At 36.9% G+C, this 25,363-nt stretch overlaps 1 protein-coding gene across 1 annotated transcript in view; it reads left to right on the forward strand.

Annotated features, from left to right (window-relative positions):
- The window catches only part of IRAG2 (inositol 1,4,5-triphosphate receptor associated 2), a 109,062-nt gene that overhangs the window by 76,092 nt on the left and 7,607 nt on the right, over positions 1 to 25,363 (forward strand). The window contains exons 24-37 of the mRNA XM_049884844.1: positions 4,931 to 4,977; positions 5,069 to 5,133; positions 5,503 to 5,610; positions 7,890 to 7,960; positions 11,448 to 11,505; positions 13,425 to 13,488; positions 13,575 to 13,602; positions 13,861 to 14,001; positions 15,655 to 15,789; positions 20,368 to 20,515; positions 21,796 to 21,839; positions 23,837 to 23,899; positions 24,017 to 24,066; positions 24,382 to 24,483. Coding sequence (XP_049740801.1) covers positions 4,931 to 4,977; positions 5,069 to 5,133; positions 5,503 to 5,610; positions 7,890 to 7,960; positions 11,448 to 11,505; positions 13,425 to 13,488; positions 13,575 to 13,602; positions 13,861 to 14,001; positions 15,655 to 15,789; positions 20,368 to 20,515; positions 21,796 to 21,839; positions 23,837 to 23,899; positions 24,017 to 24,066; positions 24,382 to 24,483 — 1,124 coding nt within the window. The remainder of the gene's footprint in view (positions 1 to 4,930; positions 4,978 to 5,068; positions 5,134 to 5,502; positions 5,611 to 7,889; positions 7,961 to 11,447; positions 11,506 to 13,424; positions 13,489 to 13,574; positions 13,603 to 13,860; positions 14,002 to 15,654; positions 15,790 to 20,367; positions 20,516 to 21,795; positions 21,840 to 23,836; positions 23,900 to 24,016; positions 24,067 to 24,381; positions 24,484 to 25,363) is intronic.

Below are 25,363 nucleotides of genomic sequence, written 5' to 3' on the forward strand. Positions count from 1 at the left end.
TACTTTGTAACATATGTGAAGTACCTGGTTCATGGTAAACACTCCAAAAATGGTAGCCGTTACTCTTCATCCAGAATTAACAGCAGGGTGAAGTTCAGAGAATACCTTGTCATAGATCGAGGAGCCTGGAGACGAACTTCTGTATTTTCTTTGACTGTTCAGAAAGTCGGAAACCCTGGTGGCGTAGTGGTTAAGTGCTACAGCTGTTAACCAAAGGGTTGGCAGTTTGAATCCGCCAGGCACTCCTTGGAAACTCTATGGTGCAGTTCTACTCTGTCCTATAGGGTCGCTATGAGTCGGAATCGACTCGATGGCAACAGGTTTAACAGGTTACAGGTTCAAAAACTCACAGGTGCCAAATAATTGTCTTACTATCCCTTTGAGGAATCCTTCACGATATTACATGTTTTCATCTAAGATATATTATCACTGAGAGGGAGTGATTTATGAGGCAAAGAACAAGATCAACTTTGAAATAGTCTCAGAAGATTTTCTGGCCATTGTCTTCTGTCCTGATCTCTCAGGCTGTGCATGGGTGCAGCCTTAATAACCTTGGAATGTAAATAACACTGTCAGTTGCAAAATAGGAACACATAGAAGATGACTGATAACTGCATTATAAATGAACCTCTAAGTGGCAGGTGTGCCTCTAGATCTGACAATGAGGGTGTGGTATACTTTTAATTAAAAATTGAAGGAAAAAAAAATTCCTTGAGGAAATTTTGGCTTCATTTAGGTTCCAGCTGTTGTAATCTGTTGAAGTTATATTTGATTTTGTTTCTCTCCTCAGAATATTAAAACTGACAGAGTCAAGATTTTGTAAGTTAGAATGAAGTGAATCTATATAGATCCCTTTATTTGAGATATATAGAATAAAAAATAATTTCTCAGAAAGTCATATTAATTTCTTTGATGAGCATCAATTGCCTAAAGTAGATCCAATGGTAAAAATTACATTGGTAGCATGAATGTTTGTTAATGGAAGGGTTTCTGACTATAAAATCTATAGTAAAATTTATATTTTAACTAAAAGAGCAAACAAAGGAGCCCTGGGGAGATGATCTAGGCCAACTAATTGCCCTAACTGATATCTTAAAAGTTATTTCTTATTGTCCTTCCTATTTTTCTCCCCAAATTTTGAAATAATTCTGCTGTGTATGTGTGGCCTGTGTTTGCTGGCCCAGCCCATGAGAGAATCTCTCTCACTTTGTCCCCTGAGTACGTTGGCTACCCCACCCTATATTAGGCTCTTACTGTCAAAAGAAAATGGGCTGGACCATGGCTTTTCATGTAAATGTTATGCAGGTTAATGTTTGAATAGCTTGGACAGGAAGAGAATTCTTCCTGCTGTATGTTCTTCGCTGATGTTAGCCTCAATCACTTGCGCGATCTTCTACAAGTAAGTCAGTCTCTTCTCTGAACTTTTGTTTTCTTGCTCTTAATCAGTTTTTTGGTTCGTTTGGTTGGTTTTAAAATATATCCAGTAGATTATCTTTTTCATGATCTGCCAGGGTCTCATGGTTGGCGTGTACAGGTTATGTTCTTCTGTGGGTTTGGTGTGCTGGTTTGAATAGGGGTGACTTTTGAGGTTGGAAGAAAAGAGCCTAATTATAGAAAGCTTTTTTTTTTCTAAATTACTCCCCCAGCCTCCCTTTCACACAGACATCCTGAGGGGCTACATCTCTAAAAAGTGGAAAAAACCTTTCATTAACTGTAATCCTGTATGTAAAAAACAAAATATCTCCTTCTTTACTCTGGTTATTCTTGTAATAAGCAGGAAAAATATTGTAAAATCCAATTTATAAAAAATCTAGAATTGAGATTTTTTTATGTATATTGGGCTTGTTTTCTGATCACAGATTTATAAAGATTAATGATTTGGGAGTAATAATCAATTGGTTCCTTTGCAACTGTTTAAGAAAAATGCAGCAATGTATGGCTACAAGATATATGAGATTTCTTCAAACTCACAGGATTATTACTTGTTTAATCAACAAACTATATTTATCAAAAGATTTTTCACTAAAATGTTTCACAGATCAGGTATAAGACAAAAGAAGGGCTTAAACAGAGCATTATTGCAAATCATTTATGGTATAGTGGAGGCAAAGTATATTTTTGCTGTATTTATTATTTTGAATTTAAGTAATAATTAGACTTTTTTTTTTTTTTTTACAAAGTTTGCCGAAATGATGCATTTCCATTTCCCCCATATTGGATACTGGTTTGATGGAACAGGAAATAAAGTCTGCATTCTCTTTCAAAGCTCTTAAAATACAAGCATCTATGACCCTGATAGGTACAAGATGACATCTTTTCTGACAAAGTTAGCTTTGTAGTTAAAGTGCAATAAGAAGTGTTATTTCAACCCACACATAGTAAAGATTTTTTATGTTATGGAATGTTAAATGGGCCTGATATTGTTTTATTAAACAATCAATTCCTACTGATTTTTATGAACTATGATACTTAATGAAACTGAGGGTATTCATTTCTTATTGAAATATTGCAATGTTGTTAAATAAGCATATACTAATTACCAATATAGCCTAGTTAAAGATTCTAAAAATGGACTCATACTTCCTGAATTCTTCTTCACTGTCTACCAGGTATAAGGTACAATTAATCTTGAGAATTTAATTCCATCATCACCCACTTTGTTAACTCTGTTCTGTGCCCATAAGTTTCATTTGCAGAGTACTATATTATAAAGCATTTGACTGACATTTTTGTCTCCCTGACTGGCCTGGTTGCTCCTCTAGGACAAGGACTGTGCTTTATCTGTTTGTCTCCAGCATTTGTCACTGTTCCTGGTACAAAGGGGGCCTTTGAGGAAAGTTTGTTGAATTAATTTAAAATGATGTTATGAAGGGCTTCAGTCGATAAGGTCTGACCCAAAGACTTTTTTTTTTTTTTTATAATTTTTCTTGAGCTTCAAGTGAAAGTTTACAAATCAAGTCAGTCTGTCACATATAAGTTTATATACACCTTACTCCATACTCCCACTTGCTCTCCCCCTAATGAGTCAGCCCTTCCAGTCTCTCCTTTCCTGACAATTTTGCCAGCTTCCAACCCTCTCTATCCTCCCACCCCCCTCCAGACAGGAGATGCCAACACAGTCTCAAGTGTCCACCTGATACAAATAGCTCACTCTTCATCAGCATCTCTCTCCTACCCACTGTCCAGTCCCTTCCATGTCTGATGAGTTGTCTTCGGGAATGGTTCCTGTCCTGGGCCAACAGAAGGTTTGGGGACCATGACTACCGGGATTCTTCTAGTCTCAGTCAGACCATTAAGTCTGGTCTTTTTATGCGAATTTGGGGTCTGCATCCCACTGATCTCCTGCTCCCTCAGGGGTTCTCTGTTGTGCTCCCTGTCAGGGCAGTCATCGGTTGTGGCCGGGCACCAACTAGTTCTTCTGGTCTCATGACCCAAAGACTTTTAAAGCAGAGACCAAATGAAATAAGAGAGAGAAGGCTGACAAATATAATTGATATATAGGCAGACTAGCTATAAATTCTTGCTCTGTAAGTTTGATAGTGGATGTTTCTGAACATCTGAGGTGAACATTTTAAAAGTTTATGTATACATCTTTTACTAGTCTAAGCCAATTGGGATGTCTTTGCCTCTCCAGCAGCCTGGGCTAGAGTTAAGGTATACTCTGAGGCAGTTATGTTTTCAGTGAAGGGGACGCAGTTTTCACTCCAGTCTGAGTTTGAAGACTGGCTACACCCTTCAAAATGCTCTTGGGAAATTACTTCAGGTCTCTGGCCTCAATTTCCTCACCTGCAACAAGTTAATTTTTTTCTTGCTAAAACCCATTGCATAAAGTTGTTGGGAGAATTAAATGAGATTGTATATAAATGGGCTTTTGAAAATTTGAATGTGTTTCACAAATGTAAGCTGCTATTATTGTACTAGGTAACTACAAACTCAGCAAACTCTTGTCAAACCATTACCTTCCCATGACTGCGGTAAATATTTTCTTAGATAGATTCTTTATGCTTTGTATGGCATACAGCATCCCTCCACAGAAACTTATTGATTATACCAGTTAATATGGAGATCTGTGTTTGATTATGGAATATTTAAATGTCTTTTTCTTGCCTTGTCTGTGAAGGTTTTGGATACATCAGCATGATTTCAGTTTTAATTTATTAAATTTTAACTTGCTTCATTTTTATAAATTAAATAATAATGATAATGAAAATAAACTTTTTAGAAAAACTTACTGTTAAAAAGCCTATGCTCCTGCTGAATGTTTTAAAAGAGAAGTGAATAAATCAACCCCAAAGTCCTAAAGTTCCCACCAAATTAGGGATTACTGGTCAAGACTAAAGGGTTTAAATGAGACTTTCAGATACTTGCCATGGAAGGCTGGGACCACAATTTTGTTAAGCTCCTTTTGAGCTCCAAATAATGAGTGCTGACTTAGCTTTATCCCTCAGATCTTTGAGATATGGCTTAAGATTAAAACGTATGATTTGTTTAGCTAGAGAATCTAAAACCATATTTAAATCACCAGGTTAGAAGATTTAGGTTGAATAATATTTCTATAAATAGAGATGCTGTCGTACGCCCATGTAGAATGTTCTGTTTAAAGAAAACTTGACTTAAGTTCATGAAAGAAACTCTAACTGCCCTTTAAGTTTAGAATTTGTTTTGCCCAAAAATTTATCAGATTTTGTTTCCTTTAAATATCAAACTTATAAATATACTTAAAATTGGATTTTGGGGGGTAAATACAGCTTTGAGGAAGTGTGTGCATCAATGTGCCCTATACCATCCCATTTCCATATCTTCTCTAAAAGAGCAAAGTAAATATGGGTTCATTTAAAATTGTATGAAAATGTTTGCTTGAAACAACCTCTCTGGAATAAAAAATGTCAAGTTGTTGAACTTTTTGTCTCCATTTTTTCTTTTCCTTAAGGAGAATGGTGTTGAACACTTGAATTCTGAAAACCTGCCACAGTCCAGGTTTGCCTGACTTTGTATGCATATTCATTTAATTTTTAAGAGAATTTTTTGGACCTGATCTTCCAAAATATTTCTTCTACTCTTTTGGCAGAGAATATCCCACACTACCACTGCCTGGACACACTTCCTCCACAGATAGTACTGTAACTTCAAGCGGTGAGTTTGGAAAAGAAAAATAATTTTATAAAACCAAACCAAACTTGTCGTCAAGTTGATTCTGACTCATAGCAACCCAGTAGGACAGAGTAGAACTGTTCCGTAGGGTTTCCAAGAGTGAAATCTTTTACGGACGCAGACTGCCACATCTTTCTCTCACAGAGTGGCTAGTGGGTTCGAACCACAGACCTTTAGGGTAGCAGCTAAGCACTTTAACCAATGTGCCACCAGGGATCCTGATAAACATAGAGTATTGGTATTATGACTATAAGCCTGATGTTCTGTGACCTATTGAGATGTGTGCAAATGAAAATAGGCAAATACTCATTTTGTATAATATTCACACTATTAGTTTCTTCCTGTTGATAGATGCTAGCTCAGAAATTTTGAATATGTCTTCTGGTGACCCTGCCTGTAGATCATTCTGTGAGAAAGAGGAAGATACAAGAGCAGCTTCTACGATGATAGAGACTCAAGGTAAGCAAGCTGTTGAGGGGTTCAAGTACAGTATAGTCTTAAGACATGAAGGAAACCTATTAGAGTAACTATCTTCAGTAGCTCAATGATATTATGTTATAAAATAATTTTATAGTCTGGAGAAAAGAAACCTAAGAGGTAACCATGGCTTTTATTTATGGGGATGTTACCAGTTTTCTTTTTTTTTTCAATTGCTTGGATAGAGCAAATGTTACAATATGTATTAACGGGACCCCAATATTTCATTATGGCGAAGGTTGATTTGACACAACTGGGTCTCCAATATGGCACAGCTGCAGAATCACCTTAGTAAATGCTCAAAAACATAATTAGAATCTGTCAGTTTCTTCTAAACCAATTAGGGATAGTCCATTCAGAGCAAGAGAATTAACTAGATGATTTGTAGATCCTTTTTTTCTGCTTGACTCTGGGAACAACGTACTTTTTTTCTTGACCGTTCTCAGTGAGACACCACTGTAGTTGACACTATGGGAAGTATAGGCTTCCATTCCCAACCCCTCCACCCAAAAAAAAAAAAAAAAAAATCAGCCAAGGGAAATGTACCTATTCTATCGTTTGTATATCAAGCCAAAAACCAAACCCGTTGCCATCGAGTCAATTCTGACTCATTGCAACCCTACAGGATAGAGTAGAACTGCTTGGTAGGGTTTCTAAGGAGTGGCTAGTGCACTGGAGCTGCCAACCTTTTGGTTAGCAGCTGAGCTCTTAACCACTACACCACCAGGGCTCTGAGGGAAGCTGCAAAATTGCAGAATAGAATTCATTCTCCAGGTTAATTGAAGAGTATCTTTATGCTCCACTTCACACCTAATTAGGAAATTTTTTTCTAAAAAATATACCACAAGATACCATTTTTCACCTGCCAGATAGACTAAGATAGTCTTTTAGTATGGTTGGGAGAAAAAGAAATTCTCATATTTCACTGTAGGCAATGTAAATTATTGTAACGAAAATGGGGGGAAATTTGCCAATATCTATCAAAATTTTAAATGTCCATTCCCTGTGATACAGCAGTTTGATTTCTGGGAATTCATCCTATAGATACATATACACACATAGAAAAATGATATATGTATAAGTTTATTCATGGGAACCTTGTTTATAATAGCAAAATATTTGAAACAAATTAACTGTCAATAGAAGTGTGGTTAATAGATTTTGGTGTATCCATGCAATGGTATACTATGCAAGCATAAAACATATAAGGGAAATCTTAACTTAGAATGTTATAAAAGAAATTTCCTTGAAGAAACAAAAAAGCAAAGCGAGGAAAAATTTGTGAAAAAGGATAGGAAAAATTTATGTGTTCACAAATTATCTCTGTAAGAGTAGACAAAAATTAATAACATTGTCTAAGGGGAGGGAAACTGGATGTCTGGAAATTAGAGATAGGCGGGAAAATTTTTAATGTATAACATTTTGTACTTCTTGATTTATGGACCATATGAATCTATTACCTGTCTTAAAATTTTAAAAAAACCAGAATAAAATTTATATGGGGACAAAGTGTATATCCCTGAGGAAACTGACAAACATTTTGTTCATATTGCTATATAAATTTTAAAACAATAACACATGCTTTAAATATTTTTCTCTTAAAAAGGAAAAAACAAAATCTATCTAGCTATTGACCTTTGTGTCTGCACTGAACTTAATTCAGGACAATGGGTCATGTGAAGAGGCAAAGAATTATTGAGTACACCACAGTATAAATAAAATACAGAAAAACAAAGGGAGATTAGAAAAAGAAATGATGTAAATTAAAAGTGATTTTTTTCTCTTAATTTAATGACATCTTATTTAGAAAGATACCATGTTGTTAGAAGACTATCATACTTTGTTGACAGCTTTGCATATGTAATTTTTTAAGAAACCTGTTTTTCAAGCCATAAAAAGCTACTAAGCTACTACTTGTTCATCTTTCCTTCACCCAGTTTCTATTATTACACTAGTTATGGATTTGATAAAATGAGCAGAGTCAGCTTAAAAAAACACAAAACCTATTGTTATGAAGGCTATTTATACAGATGTTCATTTCTATTAGGAAATCTGCCATGGCCTAGTTTCCTTGTGAACCTAAGCCGGTCTCTCCCTGATTCTGAGACAACAGGCACATTTGAATTTTTACGGTACATAATTTGTCCACATGTTAAGACCTTTGCCCTTACTGACCTGCCTGTATTGGCATCCTTATTATTTCTTCCTCTTTTACTTGTTGCTGCTCTCCCAACTGTTAGTATGTTTCATTTTTATCATAGGCACCAGTCCGGCTCCTGACAATATTCCCCTCCCAGGCTCTATGAGTGAGGACAAAGCCATATTACATCTGGTAAGAAAATATACTCACATTAATAAGAGTGATAGTATATTAAAATGGTAGAACTATCCCATTAAGTTTGCAGAGTTCGCAAACACACTCCCTTCTATTTGATTTCAATTCGCAGTGACACCATAGGGTTTCCAAGGCTATAAATCTCTACGGAGGAGCCCTGGTGGTGCAGTGGTTAAGAGCTTGGCTGCTAACCAAAAGGCCGGCAGTTCAAATCCGCCATCCACTCCTTGGAAACCCTATTGGGCAGTTCTACTCTGTCCTGTAGTGTTGCTATGAGTCCGAATTGACTTGATGGCAATGGGTTAAGTCTCCACAGAAGCAGACTGCTACATCTTTTTCCTGAGGAGTCGCTGGTGGTTTCGAACTGCCAACCTTTTGGTTAGCTGCTAGTCACTTTAACCACTGTGCCACCAGGGTTCCTTTAATTTTGCAAAGTACCCTCATAATTATGATCTCACTTTATCCTTTTAAAACGTTATGTGGTCAATAGAATCTAATTATATCAGTATTTTATAGATGAAGAAGCAGAGGCCATAGTGTCTTTGTCATTTGTCTAAGGTCACACAATACAGCCAGAGCTAGAATCTCCTGACTTCACATTGTTTAGTCATTCATTCACTTATCTGTTTTTTCATCAGATGTCTACTGTAAACAGGCTAAATACCTATCAATAGAGGATTGCTTAAATAAAGGAATGCATTAATAAATAAAGTTGAATAAAACAGTGATATCTGTCTTGAAATTAAATCTTAATCAGGTGAAGAAAAGGCAATTACTCAATAATTAGAGCGTAATTAGTGATAGGAAAGAAAAATGCTTGGTATGGGAGGCCATGGAAGGCATCATGAAGAAGGTGCCAGGTAAATGGAGTCTTAAATAAACTCATGTGAGAAATTTAGACCACAGGTGTTCCAGGCAAGCGGGACAGCATGTGTGGAGGCTGAGGATATGTGCACAGCATGAGTTCTCTTAGGAAAGGCCAAGTAATTTGGCATGGTTGGGGTAAACAGTATATTTTGAGATAGTACAGTATAATGGTCGAGTGGATCCTGGAGCCAGAATCTATGGTTCATATCTTAGTTTCACTACTTACAAACTCTGTGTGTTTTGGGGAAAGTGACTTTATCTATACCTGAGTTTCCTCTTTTCTAAAATGGGGATCGTAACTGTTCCTACCTAATGGATTATTGGGAGAATTAAAGGAATTAATAGATGTAAAGAGATTAGAATAGGTGTAAATAAGTGCTAGATCCTGCTGCTGCTGCTGCTGCTGTGTTTTATGTGGAGAAGTAGTAGAAAAGATAGAACTATTAGGCAGGGACTAGATAATGATGAACCTATTAAACCATGGTAAAATGTCAGATTTAGTCAATTCAGTGGCCTTTCTGTTACAGAACTTAATTTTTTAATAAGGAGTCTTCCCCTGATCCAATACTAGATTGTACCTCCCTGTTACATATTCCCATAACATCTCATATGTTCCCTATCGTAATATTGTTTAGTTTGATGTAGTTATATTTTGGGCAACATTCTTGGTCAAAAATTGGGGGCTTCCTTTCTCTTGATAGTCTCTAAAATAATTGTTCACTTCTTTTTTTAAGTCAGTAAGTAAAAAATTAGGAGCCCTAGTGGCGCAGTGATTAAGTGCTCAGCTGCTAACTAAAAGGTCAGCAGTTCGAAACCACCAGCTGCTCCACGGGAGTAAGGTGAGGCTTGGAAGACTGGATTTTCCAAAGGTTCCCCCATACATGTTTTCTTGTTTAATGTTTGCCTTGACACCTAAACTATAAATTCTATGACAGCAAAGACTGGTTCTGCCTTGTTTACTGCCAGAACTCGGCAACTAGCACAGTACCTGCCATATAAAGAGAGAAAGGAAAGAAGATGACTAATTTGAGAAACATTTAGGGGGGTAGAACTCACAGTATATGGTGATTCATATCAGGGTGTGGGAAAGGGTAGATACCTGGGTTTATGGCTTAACCCACAGAATGAATAGAATAACATGAGGGGAGGGAGAAGAGTAGAATTTGTGGGGTAACAAACTGAGACAAATCAGACTGATGCCGGATTCCAATAGTATGTAAGGAGAATTTGTCTATAGCTGTATCCCCATGTTTATAAACTCGCCCTCGAGGCTTTTAAATACAGACCTGCATTTGAAATTTATTATCAAAGAACCAAGTGAATGGTTGAGATTTCCTAAGGACTCTTGCTGATAGGAAGAGAGCACTGAGCACAGTGGAATCTTGATGAACAACATCTAATAAGACAATGAAAAGGCAGAGGGGCCTGAGAAGGAGCTGTTGGAGTGATGGAAGGGCTGATGAGGAGAGGTAAACCAAGGGAAGAAAAATCTTCAAAAAACAGTTTATAGAGAGTTAAAATGCTACTGCAAGGTCCAGCAAGATAAAAACAAAATTGTTCACTGGGTTTGGTAATAAGGAGTTCACTGATAACCTGGTAAGAGCAGTTTCCTTGGAGTGTTGGGTACAAGGACAGACTAGTTAATTGAGTGTGAACAGGAGATGGGGGATTGGGAAGGGCAGACATTTGATGACTCTTCCCCAGAAGCTTGTCCTATGCAGGGTAGGAGAGGAAGAAAATGCCACAGGTAGAAGAGGTCATGGCATAGAGGGAGAATTCCAAAAACTTGAGAATATTTAAATGTTGATGGGAAAGATCCAGTGCTTACCTGTACTATTACATTCGTTACATCTTATCAAAACTCTGTAATTTTTGTCTAAAAATTACATGATGTGGCATCAATGACTCTACCAAGAAATTTGCCTTCTTAGACTTATATATTTTAGTAGGAAAACTTCAGCTTTCTAAATTTCTCCATTAATTTGGCAATGTTGAATAACTTTAATCATGAAAATAATTGTATTCATACGGAGTAAAATCCTAACATAGCATACTGAATTTTTATGCAAATAACACATGAAAATGCCTTATGGGGGAGGGCGTGGTTAGCAAACAAACGTAGAAGGTGCACGTTATTTGCATTAAAAATATGCTAATTTTAGCAGCTGTTTTTGCCATAATTTCCTCAAAAACCCATATAGAAAGCCACCTGTGACACCACACTTTGCCTCTTCATCCATACAGTCCTACGCCTCTAACAAGCTCAAACTCAAGTTTCTTGTCTGTAGAGACTTTCCATGCTACTCAAGCTATGGTGTTTCTCTCCTCCATTTTTAGAGCACTTATTTATCATATTTCATATATTTGGTAGTAGATCCTTACTACTTTGTAGTAATTTGAATCATTTTTGCCACTTTTCATATATTTATGTTCTTTCTTATCCCAAATAAATTGGAAACCCCCGTGGGGTGGGTCTCATTTTCTTCCTAATTCCTAGTACAGTTCCTTAAATACTGTAGATTCTCTAATATTTGTGTTAGATTGAGGTTAGGAGAGGACAGGAAGTATGAAGAATTTCTACACTATGTACAGCAATAAAATCTCTTTATGATTTTAGGAAGCCAAAGAGGAACCAGAAACAATGGAAGAGCATAGAAAAGAATGTGCTGCAGGAGGTAAGGAATGTTCTCTCTCAACCTTCATGTGAACTTTTGTTCTCTGTTATTTTTATGGGTGAAATCTTTCTGAGTAAAGATATGGACCTACAAATTCTGCATCTATGGATAAGATCAGCCAATAGGACTAACTCTTGATTCCATTTATATCACTGTCAAAAAGCCACATTTACATTGGATTGACTGTGAAACTCCAGAGGAATATTTGATTCTGCTGCCTAGTCATCTCTTCTCTGTCTTCCGTCTTGGCTACTGCCCTCTTATCATCCTCAAAGGACTTGTAATAAGCCGTGCTGTATTGTGAATTAAGAACTAAGCCAATGTTCATAGCAAATTTAAGCTCCACTTTGAGTTGTTTTTCAGCATCCCATAAGAGTAAATAAACCAGTATTTAAAGAGTAAGTGCTAACCTGCTTTCCTCCCCAGCTAACCTCCATTAGGGTGGGATAGGGGTAGAATTCAGGCTTTGGAGTCACACAGACTCCAGACTGGATCAGTCTCTGATGAGCTGTGTGATCTTGGAAAGTTACTTAACCTTGAGCCCTAGTTTCCTCATCTGCAAAATGGAAATAGTGGCTTAAAAAATAGGTACACTTTATTGAGAATATTCTATGTGCTATGTACTAGGCTAAATTCTTTTTATGTATAGTCCTCCCAAACACTATACAAGGTGGTTAAAATGTGATTCAGTTTTCTAGCCTGTGAAATGTAGGTAATAACAGTACGTACACCACATAGGAAACCCTGGTAGTGTAATGGTTAAGAGCTACATATGCTAACCAAAAGGTCAGCGCTTTGAATCCACCAGGTTCTCCTTGGAAACCCTACGGGACAGTTCTACTCTGTCCTTTAGGGTTGCTATGAGTCGGAATCACCTTGATGGCAACTTTTTTTTTTTTTTTAATACCACATAAGGTTTGCAGTGAAGATCAAATAAATCAATATGTGAAGCACTTAGAAAAGTACCTTGCATAGACATTCTCATAAAAGTTAGCTATTATATGCAAATAATTAATGCCATCCTTATTTTGTAGGCTTAATTAAGTTATAACTTGTCTAAGGTCACACAGCCACAAGAGTCAAAACTAGGATTCAAACCAAACTTTTTCAACTCTAAATCCAGTGCTCTTAATAACTAATATATTGTCCTCTTTGTAAAGTTATCATGAAGAATATCATTAATATGTGTAAAGAGTCTTGTCCTGAGACTGGCATATATTAAACCTGTAACAAACATTGATGCCATGTTTATTATTGTTCCTAGTGTTATTATTACTATTATTATTATTATTGCTACTACAGCCACTACTCCTGCTGCTGCTATTAAAGCCCTGATCTGAAGAAGGGCCAGGGTACCAGAGGAAGGTGTGAATTTAGCACTGGATCAAGTCAAATACACATTGAAATGCAAAGAGAACAAATTGGGCTCTCCTGTGATTCCATGATACCCTCAGGTTGCAGAGACTATTCACGTGTTGATGTGTGAATGGGTGATTTGAATGTCATTGTGATCCCAATGGCATGGCAAAATATTATGTTAAAAAAATATGAGCAAACACATTAGTAACTGGCTTTGGTCTTAGAAGACGGAGCCCTGGTGGTACGGTGGTTAAAGTGCTCAGCTGATAACCAGAAGGTACGTAGTTCAAATCCACCAGCCATCCGCAGGAGAAAGATGTGGCAGCCTGCTTCCATAAAGACCACAGCCTTGGAAACCCTATAGAGCAGTTCTAGTCTGTTCTATAGGATTGCTATGAGTCAAAATCTACTTGATGGCAGTGGGTTTTGGTTTATGGTCTTAGACATATTTCAACGAAATGCTTTTGTTTAGTGGGAATGAGGCATAAAACATTTAATCTCATGTGCCTTTAGATGTTAAGCCTTTTTTAACTAAATAATATTTTATGGTCTTTGAATAGACACTGCTGTTTCTCCTCTTCCTGTAACCACTGTGAAATCGGTCAACTTTAGACAAAGTGACAAGTAAGTCTTTCTTCACATAGCACACTAGTATTTTGTGCTCTACTGTTGGTTTATGTTTGAACTAAATTCTGTGTCTTATCCTTCAGCATTTCTGCTAATGAGAAAGAGGTGGAGGTGAGTTTAAAGCACTTTTTTTTTCTTTATTAAAAGAGTGTTGCAGACCCACCTTCTTTAGTTGCTTCGTACTTTTGCAGTCTCATACATTTGGCCTTCTGTCTGGCTGGGCAATGAGTGAGTGCCGGTAAAGCCTATGTAAGTCAGAATTATGTTGCTGGGTGGGTAAGAAAAGCCTCAGGATAGTCTGGTATTAAATTGAAATATTTTACCATATCCAATTTTCTCTCTTCACCCCACATTATTTTTTGACAACAGGCTGAATTTCTCAGATTATCTTTGGGTTTTAAGTGTGACTGGTTTACCTTGGAGAAAAGAGTGAAGCTCGAAGAGAGGTCCCGTGACTTGGCAGAGGAAAATTTGAAGAAGGAAATCACAAACTGTTTAAAGCTGTTAGAGGTTAGAATCAGAACATTTGGGGACTCTACATGGCTATGATAATAATGTGTTCATAATTACACACGAATTTGCTTGTATGACTAGTTCCAACCCCCGCCTGACCCAAATGTGAATTGATAGGAAGTAAGAATCCAGGATCAGGCCAAAGTAAAAGATTGGCTACTAGGAGAGTATCAGCAATTTGAACAAAAAATGCCTTTCAAAGTAAATTACATGAGTTATCTGCCTTCTGTCTAGGTTTTCAAGAAGATTTTAGGCAGTAATCATGCAGAAAACTGGGCAGTAGGAGATACTATCAATTTTAAGCTTCTTCGAAAAGAATCAAAAGTCCCCATTTAGGATTAACTGAAGAAAGAGAATGGTGACTAATTTCAGTCTTCTCAGATGGTGGGCAAACTCTCTTTAGGATACTTCGAGAAGAACAAGGGGATTGTGTCACTGGGTCCATGGAAGTGTAACAACTACTGCTATCCTTTCATCTTGCAAAGTTACCATAAACATAGAAATGCGTTAGAAATGTAAGAAAGCTCACTTTGAATGAAAAAAAAAAAAAACTGAGAAACCGTATTCGGCTTTGCTAACAACTAACATCTGTTCTTCCCTTCCCAGCTGGAAGTGGCTATTTAAACTACAGTAGGAAACTGTGTGTCTGACGATGGCCTTCCCACTGGTTAACAACTCCCAGGCAGCAACCCTTACATATCTGCCTGTTTCAGAAGTAGCCACCATTCATTAAGCACCTTGCATGTGACAAGCAGTTGCCATGTATTACCTCTAATATCACAAAAAAAAAATATCACAGTACCCCTATAATATCATCTCCATCCGACAAATGAGGAAATAGCAAATCATTAATATTTCTGGAATTAGGATGTAATAACAATCAATGGTGCCTTACAGGCTTATTGGCAGTGCCTTTTCTTTCTTGTTTTACACAAATTAATGGTGCCTTTTTTTAAAATCCATGGCATTTTAGATTTGGGTAAGTCTTAGAAATTTGCTGATGGAGAGCTAAAGAGTGGTCATGCCAAAAATGAATCCAGGCTTGTCTGCTTCAGATCTGCTGTCCTCTTAATTCTGCCTCTACCTGAATCAGAAGGGAGGTCCTCTATCAGGGAAGGCCATAATCTTGGATCAAGGGCACAGATTTGAAAGGAGCATTCATGAGCCAATGAAGGGCCACCTAGGCAGCCCAGTTGCACCTTGTCATTGATGGAAGAGCCAGTGTAGTAATCAGAGCGTGTCTAATTCCAGTATATTTGCACTCTTTTTCTCAAAAGTTTGAACTGCGCGCCTCATATAGTACATTCGATTTATTAATAAGCACAGTCTCTTCACCATCACCACTTAATGATATCACATCCTATTAACCTTAATGGAAAGATGTGAATGCACAGAGATAGCGGCAAATTTGGGAAGTAAAGAAGGAAGGGATCAAGAAATAGACATAAAACGTTTTTTGAACACATGCGTAGTCTACTAGATAGCCAGTAAAGATATTAATATTTTTATATCATTCATTATTGGTCTTTGCTGTTGCTTTTTATCCTCCACTAAGGTAATTGAGATTTGACTACACATCCACATTTATAGCTTAGTATTAGAATCACTTCTTTGGGTTAGATACATTTTAATATTTTATTCTCCATGCAGTCTTTAACCCCTCTATGTGAAGATGACAGCCAGGCCCTGGAAATCATTAAGAAGCTGGAGAAGGGCATAACATTCCTTAGCCAGTGCACAGTACGGATGGCCAGTAGGGCTGAGATGTTGGGAGCCATTAATCAGGTAACCTGTCTCTGTTTCTTTAGTTACAATGAAATCAAACTAAAAGGATTTGTTTTCTCTGAGTCTACAGATTACAACTCTAGGAAGAAGTTTTAAAAACCACTTCATTATTGTATGACATATGTGCTTAATGTTGTAAAGATAGAAAATGGAATATACAAATAAAAATGTAAAGAAAAATCCCTTGTTAGCCAGTGATAGTCATTATAAAAATTTTATTATATATTCTTCTAGACACTCTCTGTTGATAGATAGATAGCAGCTGTTGACTCCAGCTCATAGCAACCTTACCTACAACAGAAGGAAACGTTACCCAGGCCTGTGTCATCCTCGCTATAGCCATAATATTCAGATTCATCATTGTGGCTACTCTCTCCATACAAAGTTATAGTCTACTTCTTTTTCATTCAACATGTAGCGTGGACAACTTTCTGTATGATACAAATATATACACATATGTCATCATTTCATGGTATTCTGTTGGTTAGGTAGATCGTAAATTATTTAACCAACTCTCTGTAATTGATCATTTTAAGATATTCTTGATATTTTGGCAGTATAAGCAATGCTACAATAAATATCTTTGTACATTCATCTTTGCACACTCATTCTTGGTGAAATTTCAACATTTCTTCTTGGGCAAATCTGTGGAAACTTGAATTTTTAAAATATATACCTAAATGAACTTGTTAAATATGATATTCTCTTAAAGCGACATTTAATTATGGTGGTGGTTTTACTTTGAACATTTATCATATATATATTTTTAGTATCCTAGCTCTCTTTTCACCTTTCATTAAATAATAATTTTTTATTTTTATTAAAGTTATGAATGTACATAGTTTTAAAAAGTCAAGTAGTTTTATAAGTCTTATTATCCCATTTCCCCTGCTCCAGAGCAATAGTTTTTAATGCTTTCGATTTGTTGGATTGTTTCTTTGTGTGTACTTACATTTATATCTGTAAATAACATGCTCACATTTCTGCATAGTGATTTATTTTCAGTATTAGGCATTATCTATTGATTTCCAAATACAAAGATGAGTATTTCATTCTCGATCATTCTCTGCTCCCATATACCTTTTTAATGGTCCCTCATCCTATCGTTGTCCTTTCTTTTTTTCCTTTCCAAGCTTAAATTCCATGGTCAAACACAGTTTTAGTTCCCTTGCATGTACTCTCAACACTTTCTCTTTTGTTTTATTTTACTCTTTTGGCAAATACATAACCCTAGTTAATGGCTGGAAAGCAAAATCACACCCCTATGCTGACTGAGCTCTTTTTAAATTCATCATCACAAACCTCAAGTGGGTCCCTGATGGCTTCCCGTCATTTACCCTCCCTCTCTTGTTAAATATCAATTTCACACCACCTCCTCAAACCACCATCATCTCCTCTCCCGTCTTCTCTGTCAACTGATGACTTGCTTCCTACCTCACTGAGAAAATTGAAGCAATCAGAAGAGAACTGTCATAAATGCTGACCCTGCTAGTACCTGAACCCTTCCTTCCTGTTACTAACAGTAAGTTGTCCTAATCCTATCTAAGCCCAGCCATACCACCATTATATGAGGTTCTAATTCACTCTAACTTAGGAATTTGGGCCCCAATTTTCCCTTCTCTCCTCCACCTTCAATTTTTCCCACTCTACTGAATCATTCCCATATGTATACAAATATACTGTTTCTAAGATGCAAAAAGGAACATAAAACAAACACAAACAAAAAAACCTTTGTTGACTTTTTCTCCCCTGGCTACCACCCTGCTTCTCTCTTCCTGTTTATAGCAAAACTCTTCAAATGAATTGTACTCACTGTCTTCCATCCATCTCATCCCATTTTCTCCTAAACCATGTTAATTACCCTTTTGCCTCCACAAAATTAATTTTATCAAGGTCACCAGTAACCTCCACGTTACCAAATTCAGTTTCTCACTCCTCATCTTCCTTAACCTACCTGCAGCATTGACATGACTAAGCTCTTCCTCCTTCTGGAAACATGCTCTTCACTTGGCTTCTGCATCACATTCCCTGGTTTTTCTCTGTACACTACTGGCAGCTCCTTCCAGGCTCCTTTGCAGGTTCAACCCTCTCCCCCAGATCTCTTAATATGGAGGGGCCCCAGCATTCTACCCTTGTACCTCTGATCTCTATCTGCATACGATTCTAGTTAGCTGAAGATGCCCAAATTCGCGTTTAGCCGGAACCTCTTCCTTGTGTTCCAGACTAGAATAAATGACTGCCATGATTCCTCTGCCCTCTTACCTCTTAGACTTTATCTCCCATGTCTGTCTCCCTGGATTATTCCATTCCAGCCACACCGCTATTCTTCCTGTTCATCAGACACACTAGGCACAGTGCCACCTTTGGCCCAAAGCTCTAGCTGTTCCCTCTGCTTAGACTTGAATACTTTTCCTTCAAGTCTTATTCAAGTGTCACCTTCACAGAAAGCCCTTCATTGGCCATCTTATGTACAATTTCAGCCGTTCCCACTCCAGAGTTTCTTATTCCGCCTTTTCCTATTTTTTTCATAGCACTATCACCTGTATCATACTATATATTTTACTTATATTTGGTTTATTGTCTGTCTACTCCCACTAGAATATAAGCTCCATGAAGGAAAAATATTTGCCTGTATGGGTCACTGCTGTGTTCCCCATGCCTAGAATGTGCCTAATACATAGAAGGTGCTCAATAAATATCTGTTAGTAAGTGACTGAATGAGTAATATTAGATAAGTATTTTGTATTAACGTTACTCCCACCCAAAACCCACTGCCGTCGAGTTGATTCGGACTCATAGCGACCCTATACGACAGAGTAGAACTGCCCTGTACGGTTTCCAAGGAGTACCTGGCAGATTCAAACTGCTCACCTTTTGCTTAGCAGCCATAGCACTTAACCACTGCACCACCAGGGTTTCCGTTAACATTACTTTGACCCTGTAAATGTTGCTTATAGCAGACACAGTACAGTGGTCTATTATGACTTTTCCTTCTTTGTACAGACTCATGTTCATGTTCCTGGAATTAATCATTTTTCTTTGTCATGATTGTTATTTACTTAGTTTCCTAGTATCACCTATTCATTCCCAGACTCTCCCAGAGTCTAGTTCTTCCAATACATTCAAACTCAATAGGTGTTCTGTCAACTTCATCTTCTTTGAGATGTTGCTACACTAGAGACTTCCCACCTGTTCCGCTTGGGACTGATTGTTCTTTACTTCCCTCCTGAGTCTTAAAAAAACAAAATAAAACCCATTGCTGTCGAATCGACTCCAGGGAGCAGCTGGTAGATTTGAACTTCTTGTTGTTGTTATTGCAAACCAAAAAGTTAGCAGCTGAATGCTTAACCACTGTGCCACCAGGGCTCCTTGTAAGTCTCAGGAACTCTTCCAAATGAAGATTCCTTTCACTTCTCTCTTTAGTTGATCCATTTCCTGGATCTCATGTCTTCCTTTTTGCTGGTTTATTCCTTTATTTTCGTGGAGCATTTTACCTAGCAGTTTCCTGAGAAAAAGAGGATATATGGAAGGTAAACTTTTTGGGTGTTGCATGACTGAGAATGTGTTTATCTTCATGCTCAGTTGCTATTCTGGCTTTGTGAAGGGTTCTAGGTTTAGAGATCATTTCCCTTAGATTTTTCATTGTGATGCGTCATTTTTCTACTTGGCATTTGGTACTGCTACTGAAGTCTGATGCCACTGGACTCTTAAACCTTTGTTTATAATCTTTTTTTACTTCTCAGGAGCTTTTAATACAACTTATTTTCCTTACTACCCTCCTTTGCTCTGAGTTTATTTTCATTCACTGTTTTTGGCCTTGAGTAGGCATTTTAAAGCTAGCAAGTTACATCCTTCAGTTTGGAATTTTTCTTATATCCTTTTGTATATTTTCTAGCATTTTTCTGCATTTTCTATACTTTCTCAAGTTCCCATTATTTGAATATTGTATCTCCTGAGCTGCTCCTCTCTCATCTCTTTTCTACCTCTTAGTCTTTTTGCTCTAGTTTCAGGGAGATTTCCTCAACTTCATCTTGAAGCTCTTCTATTGAATCTTTTTTATGTTTTAAGTTTCCAGAATCTATTTTTTGTTGTTGTTATTGTTCTCTAGATGTTCTTTTTTTAATAATACTTTGTCCCTATTTCATGGATACAATAATTACTCTTAACTGTCTGAAGATGTGATAGACTCCTTGAAGTTTTACTCTTACTGCAGCCTGTTTCTTCCAGCTTGCTTCTTTGTTTTGGTGTCTATCTTTCATGCTAGAGACTTTCCTCCATCATCTGGTAATACAGCTGATTGGGAGCTCTATGTATGTTGGGCGGGGCAGGTTCTCGTTGACTCTGAGCTTCACACATGCTAAGATGTTCCATTGGAGTACACTTAAAGTCAGTATTTGTCTTAGGCTGGGTTCTCTAGAGAAGAAAAAACCAGTAAAACGTGTGTGTGTGTGTAGACAGAGAGATTTATATCAAGAAAATGCCTCACACGGTTTTTAGAGGCTGGGTAACACCCCAAGTCCATGCGGCAGGAAAGAGAATAGTATTTTCAGTGTAACTTGTTCTCCCCCCCTCCACTAGGAAAGCCGGGTTAGTAAAGCAGTTGAAGTGATGATTCAGCATGTAGAAAACTTGAAGAGAATGTATGCCAAAGAGCATGCTGAATTAGAAGAACTGAAACAGGTGCTTTTGCAGAATGAAAGATCTTTCAACTCTCTTGGAGATGAAGGTAATAGATAAAAGTTTAAGATAACAGTATCAGGTTTTTCTAACATTTTCCTCTTTCATTTTCTCTTTTTAAACCTTATTATATCTTTAATATAAGACCCTTAGATTAAGGTTATGTTAGAATAATAACTCATTCCTATTATTTATACAACCAAAAGTAAGATTTCAGAAAACAAGTTGGGAGACAAGAAGGATTTATCGATAATGACACCAAAAAATGTACTAAATCAATTTAGATTGCTGAAATGAGAGAATATATTTAATCCAGTCCATTAAGTTGACCCTCCCATTGCTGCTGAGTCTGTTGAAGCTGCTGGTGACCCCATATGTTAGAGTAGAACTGAGATCCATAGAGTTTTTTCGGCTTTCATCATTATGGAAGCAGATCATGAGGCCTTTTTTCCATGGCACCGCTGGGTGGGTTTGAACCACCAACCTTTTGGCTGGTAGCCAAGAGCAAACTGTTTATCCCACTCAGGGACCTATGTTGACCCTAGTGTTTCTCTGTTTAGGATATGTTAAGATTAGTTCTTCCTCCACACATAAAGTAAGGAAGAATAACGTGAATAAACCATTCTCATCAATGATGGTTTTGTATTCCTCAAAGCAGGGATGACCTTGGCACAGTAAACTGGATAGATAGGGAAACATTATGAGGCCATGGATATCTTATCACAAGGTTTATACAAATCTTACAATAGTTTCATGTTAGATAAACAGTTTAAACTTTTCTGGCAGAATGAACTCTTCCTTCTTCTAGAAAAGTAATCATATAAGATATTCGTTTGATCTGTATTTTGAGATTCATTAATTCAACAGATGTCATAAAGGAACTCTGGTGGCGTGGTGGTGAAGCACCTCAGCTGCTAACCAAAAGGTCAATAGTTTGAACCCACCAGCTGCTCTGCAGGAGAAAGATGTGGCAGTCTGCTTCTGTAAAGATTTACAGTTTTGGAAACCTTATGGGGGAATTCTACTCTGTCCTGTTATAGGGTCGATATGAGTCAGAATCAACTTGACAGCAACACGTTTGGTTTTTGGTTTTTTTCTGTGCTAAGTAGGTGTTGTTGACATCTATAGTGACAAAGAGTATTGTTTTTCACTTAAGATGCTAATTGTTATGAATCACAAAATAAATGATAAGCAGATATTACATTGCTCCGTAGTCTCTAGGGTGTTAAATAAGACTTTTCTGATCATTGCATTTTTTTCTAAAGAATTAAGACCATTCCTTTAACATCAATTACATATGTAATTTGTTAAATGTGTTTTTCCCTTCAGATGACTGCCAAATTAAAAAACGTTCAGCTTCACTAAACTCCAAGGTAATTATTCCCTTGTTAATGCATTTAACAAATGTCTACCAAATGCTTACTTTTTTTTTTTTAAATATTATTTGAAGCTACATGGTTTTAAATGTAAATCACAAAACAAGTGATCTTAATTATGTGTGTGTGTGTGTGTGTGTGTGTGTGGAGTCCTCATGGTGCAGTTGTTAAGCATTTGGCTGCTAACCAGAAGGTCAATAGTTTGAATCTACCAGCTGCTCCTTAGAAACCCTATGGGGCAGTTCTACTCTGTCTTACAGGATTACTATGAGTTGGAATCAACTCAACGGTAATAAGTGTGTGTGTGTTTACATTTATATGTAGGCATTTATATTTCCTGCTATATTGTTGTACTAATTAAGTCTGCCTGCTAGGGTCAGGAAAGCCATCGAAACAATAGTGTTTCTTTATCATGTAAAACAAAAGTTGGAAATAGGAGTCCAGAGATGGTAGAGCAGCTTCACCAGATCCTTTAGGACCAGGCTTCTCCTTTCTTCCTACTCCATCATCAGCTCTTAGCCTCCACCACATGGTCTAAGATGCTTGTTCAGATCCCGCACTAAGTCCATATTGTTACATCCAGCCACTCTCCAAGAAGAAAGAAGCAAAGAGAGGTGTTTCCTCTCTTTCTAGAGAGACTTGCTGGATGTCCCACGTAACGTTTCCCTTTTCCTCCTTGGCTCCATGTAAGACTGGGAGTAGTTTTTATTCTGGAGGCTGTGAGCCTAGCTAAAAGTCACAGGGTTTGTTTCTAAATTAAAAGGGGAAAAATGAGATATTGAAAGTCAGCCAGCAATCTTAGCCACAGTTTGAAAATCAGGATTTCATAGATTTATAGAATTTTTGAGCAAGTGACTTTACAGTCATTCCATGCACCAAAACCAAGCCCACTGCCATCGAGTTGATTCCAACTCATAGTGACCTATAAGACAGAGTAGAAACCCATAGGGTTTCCAAGCTGTAAATCTTTATGGAAGCAGACTGCCGCATCTTCCTCCCGTTCGGTGGCTGGTGGGTTCGAACCTTCAACCTTTTGATTAGCAGCTGAGTGCTTTAATCACTGTAAAAACAGGGCTCCTTATTCCATCCAAATCCCTCTTTTTTCACAGAGGAGGAAGCAGCAAAGCACAGAAGTTAAGTGATTAATCATGATCATGTAGAGGTAGAACCCAGGTTTCTTTAGATCCCAGTCAGAAATTTAGGATGCTCTATTACATATGAAAATAAGTTAGAGATGGTGGTTTAAGGAAAAGATTCACCATAAAAGTACTTTAAATTAGTACATGTACTACATTTAAAATGTTTTTCATATTCCAAAATTGTTCTTATTTAAGTTTTAAGAACCACATAATACTGCATAACATTTTTCTGTGTACAGCCCAAGTCTGAACTATAAATACATCCACGCATTAAAATATCAGACTCATCCTTAAATGGAAAAAAAAAAAAAACATGAAAAAAAGAAAGGCTGTGAATATGGGTGCATAATTTATCTCTTCTAAAAAAAAAAAAATTTTTTTTTTTTTTTTAGTTCGGAAAAACTTTTCTAAGCATAGAAGCAATGATAGGAAAGGAAAAAAAAATGAATAGATTTGGCAGCATTAACAATAAAAAAATTTTCAGCCATAGATATCGTGAACAAAATTAATATGAACAAAGGACATAAATAGGTAGTTCCTGGAGTAGAAATACACATGGTTGTTCAAGATAGAAAAACAATGTTCAGTGTTACTAGAAGTCAAATAAATACAAACCAAAACATGAAACTATATATTCCTTGTTTGATAGGCAAAAATTACAATAATTCAATGTTGGGGAAGGTAGAATATTCTAGAAGTCAATTTGACCATAGCAAAAGTCTTTCAACTGTTCCTGTTGTGTAACCCAGGAGTGGACAAGTACATGGATGTGTGTGTCCAGTATGTTCAGCAGTGTTGCATACAGGAATAAAATATTGAAAATTTTCTAAATGTACCTTTTCCTCCTTCATGTAGCCATCTTCTCTTCGAAGAGTGAGCATTGCCTCTTTGCCCAGAAATATTGGAAATGTAGGAACGGTAAGCAAATTCCTAAGCATTTTTAATAAAAGCATATTCATTTTCAGATGACAAAAATATGAATTTACCCCACTAAATTCGTATTTTATCATTTCTTTAACATCTGAACTTCTAAAGATGGCTGGGATGGAAAATAATGACAGACTTAGTCGGAGGTCAAGCAGTTGGTAAGTGTAATTTGATAATTGCTTTTTCAGAACCTTACTATATTATAGTTGGGCTAACATAAATGAGCATTTGAAAAAAGTGATACAGTAACACTTGATTTGTAGAGTACAAATACAGTGACATTTGTTAACAGAATAATTTTTTAATGCATATAATATTATTAATATTATGGGGTTGTTTTATTATGAAACAGGAGTTATATGAATGTGCCAAAAAATCAATTATATAATTTTTGTATTAATTTAAGCCAAAGGGAATAAATTGATAATGGCTAAAGATACATTTAACAAGTAGATATAATCATCTTTATTTAGGCGTATTTTGGGGTCAAAGCAGAGTGAACACCGTCCCTCACTACATCGATTTATTAGCACTTATTCCTGGACAGATGCTGAAGAAGAAAAATGCGAAGTGAAGTAAGTGAAGCTTGGTGTGCTTATTAACCTGACTGAACCATGGCATAAACAGTGGGGACCACGTTTATTCAGAGATGAGATCAAGGCTGCATCATCAAAAAAGATAATTTATTGTGAAAGACTTTTTATAAACTATAAAGCAGTATGGAGCCCTGGTGTACAGTGGTTAAGACCTCGGTTGCCAACCAAGAAGTCAGCAGTTCGAATCCACCAGCCGTTCCTTGGAAACCCTATGGGGCAGTGCTGCTCTGTCCTATAGGGTCGCTATTAGTTGGAATTGACTCGATGACAGCAGGTTTTGGTATAAAGCACTATATAGATACTATTTGTGGATATATTCACTCCTGTAGCACTCAAATCTGCAAGGTTACAGTCCTGAGTTAGAAAGACCCTGGAATTTGCCAGACTTGCAGAGATACTTTTTTCCTGAATAGGTATCTGGCCCTCAGGAGGAAAGGTCAGTAAAGAGCCACGGAAATAAAATGTTTATTAACTTAAGTTTTTTAAAAAGAAATATAGGTGTAACATATATGTGTGTATATATATATGCACATATATGTAACATATGTATTGTTTATATGTCTTTCATTTATGTAAATCAAGAGTAGGAGAAACATAAAACTCTATTTAGCAAATTAAAAAAAATAAAATACGGTGTACAAAAAAAAAAAAAAAACCCATTGCCATCGAATCGGTTCCAACTCATAGCAACCCTATATGACAGACTAGAACTGCCCCAAATATGGTATAAAAATGGTATAGCGGTTAAGAATTCTGCTGCTAACCAAAAGGTTGATGGTTCAAACCTACCAGCTGCTCCGTGGGAGAAAGATGTGGCAGTCTGCTTCTGCAGAGATTTACAGCCTTGGAAACCCTAAAG

The sequence above is a fragment of the Elephas maximus genome, chromosome 4, assembly GCF_024166365.1.
Source record: "Elephas maximus indicus isolate mEleMax1 chromosome 4, mEleMax1 primary haplotype, whole genome shotgun sequence".
NCBI lineage: Eukaryota > Metazoa > Chordata > Mammalia > Proboscidea > Elephantidae > Elephas > Elephas maximus.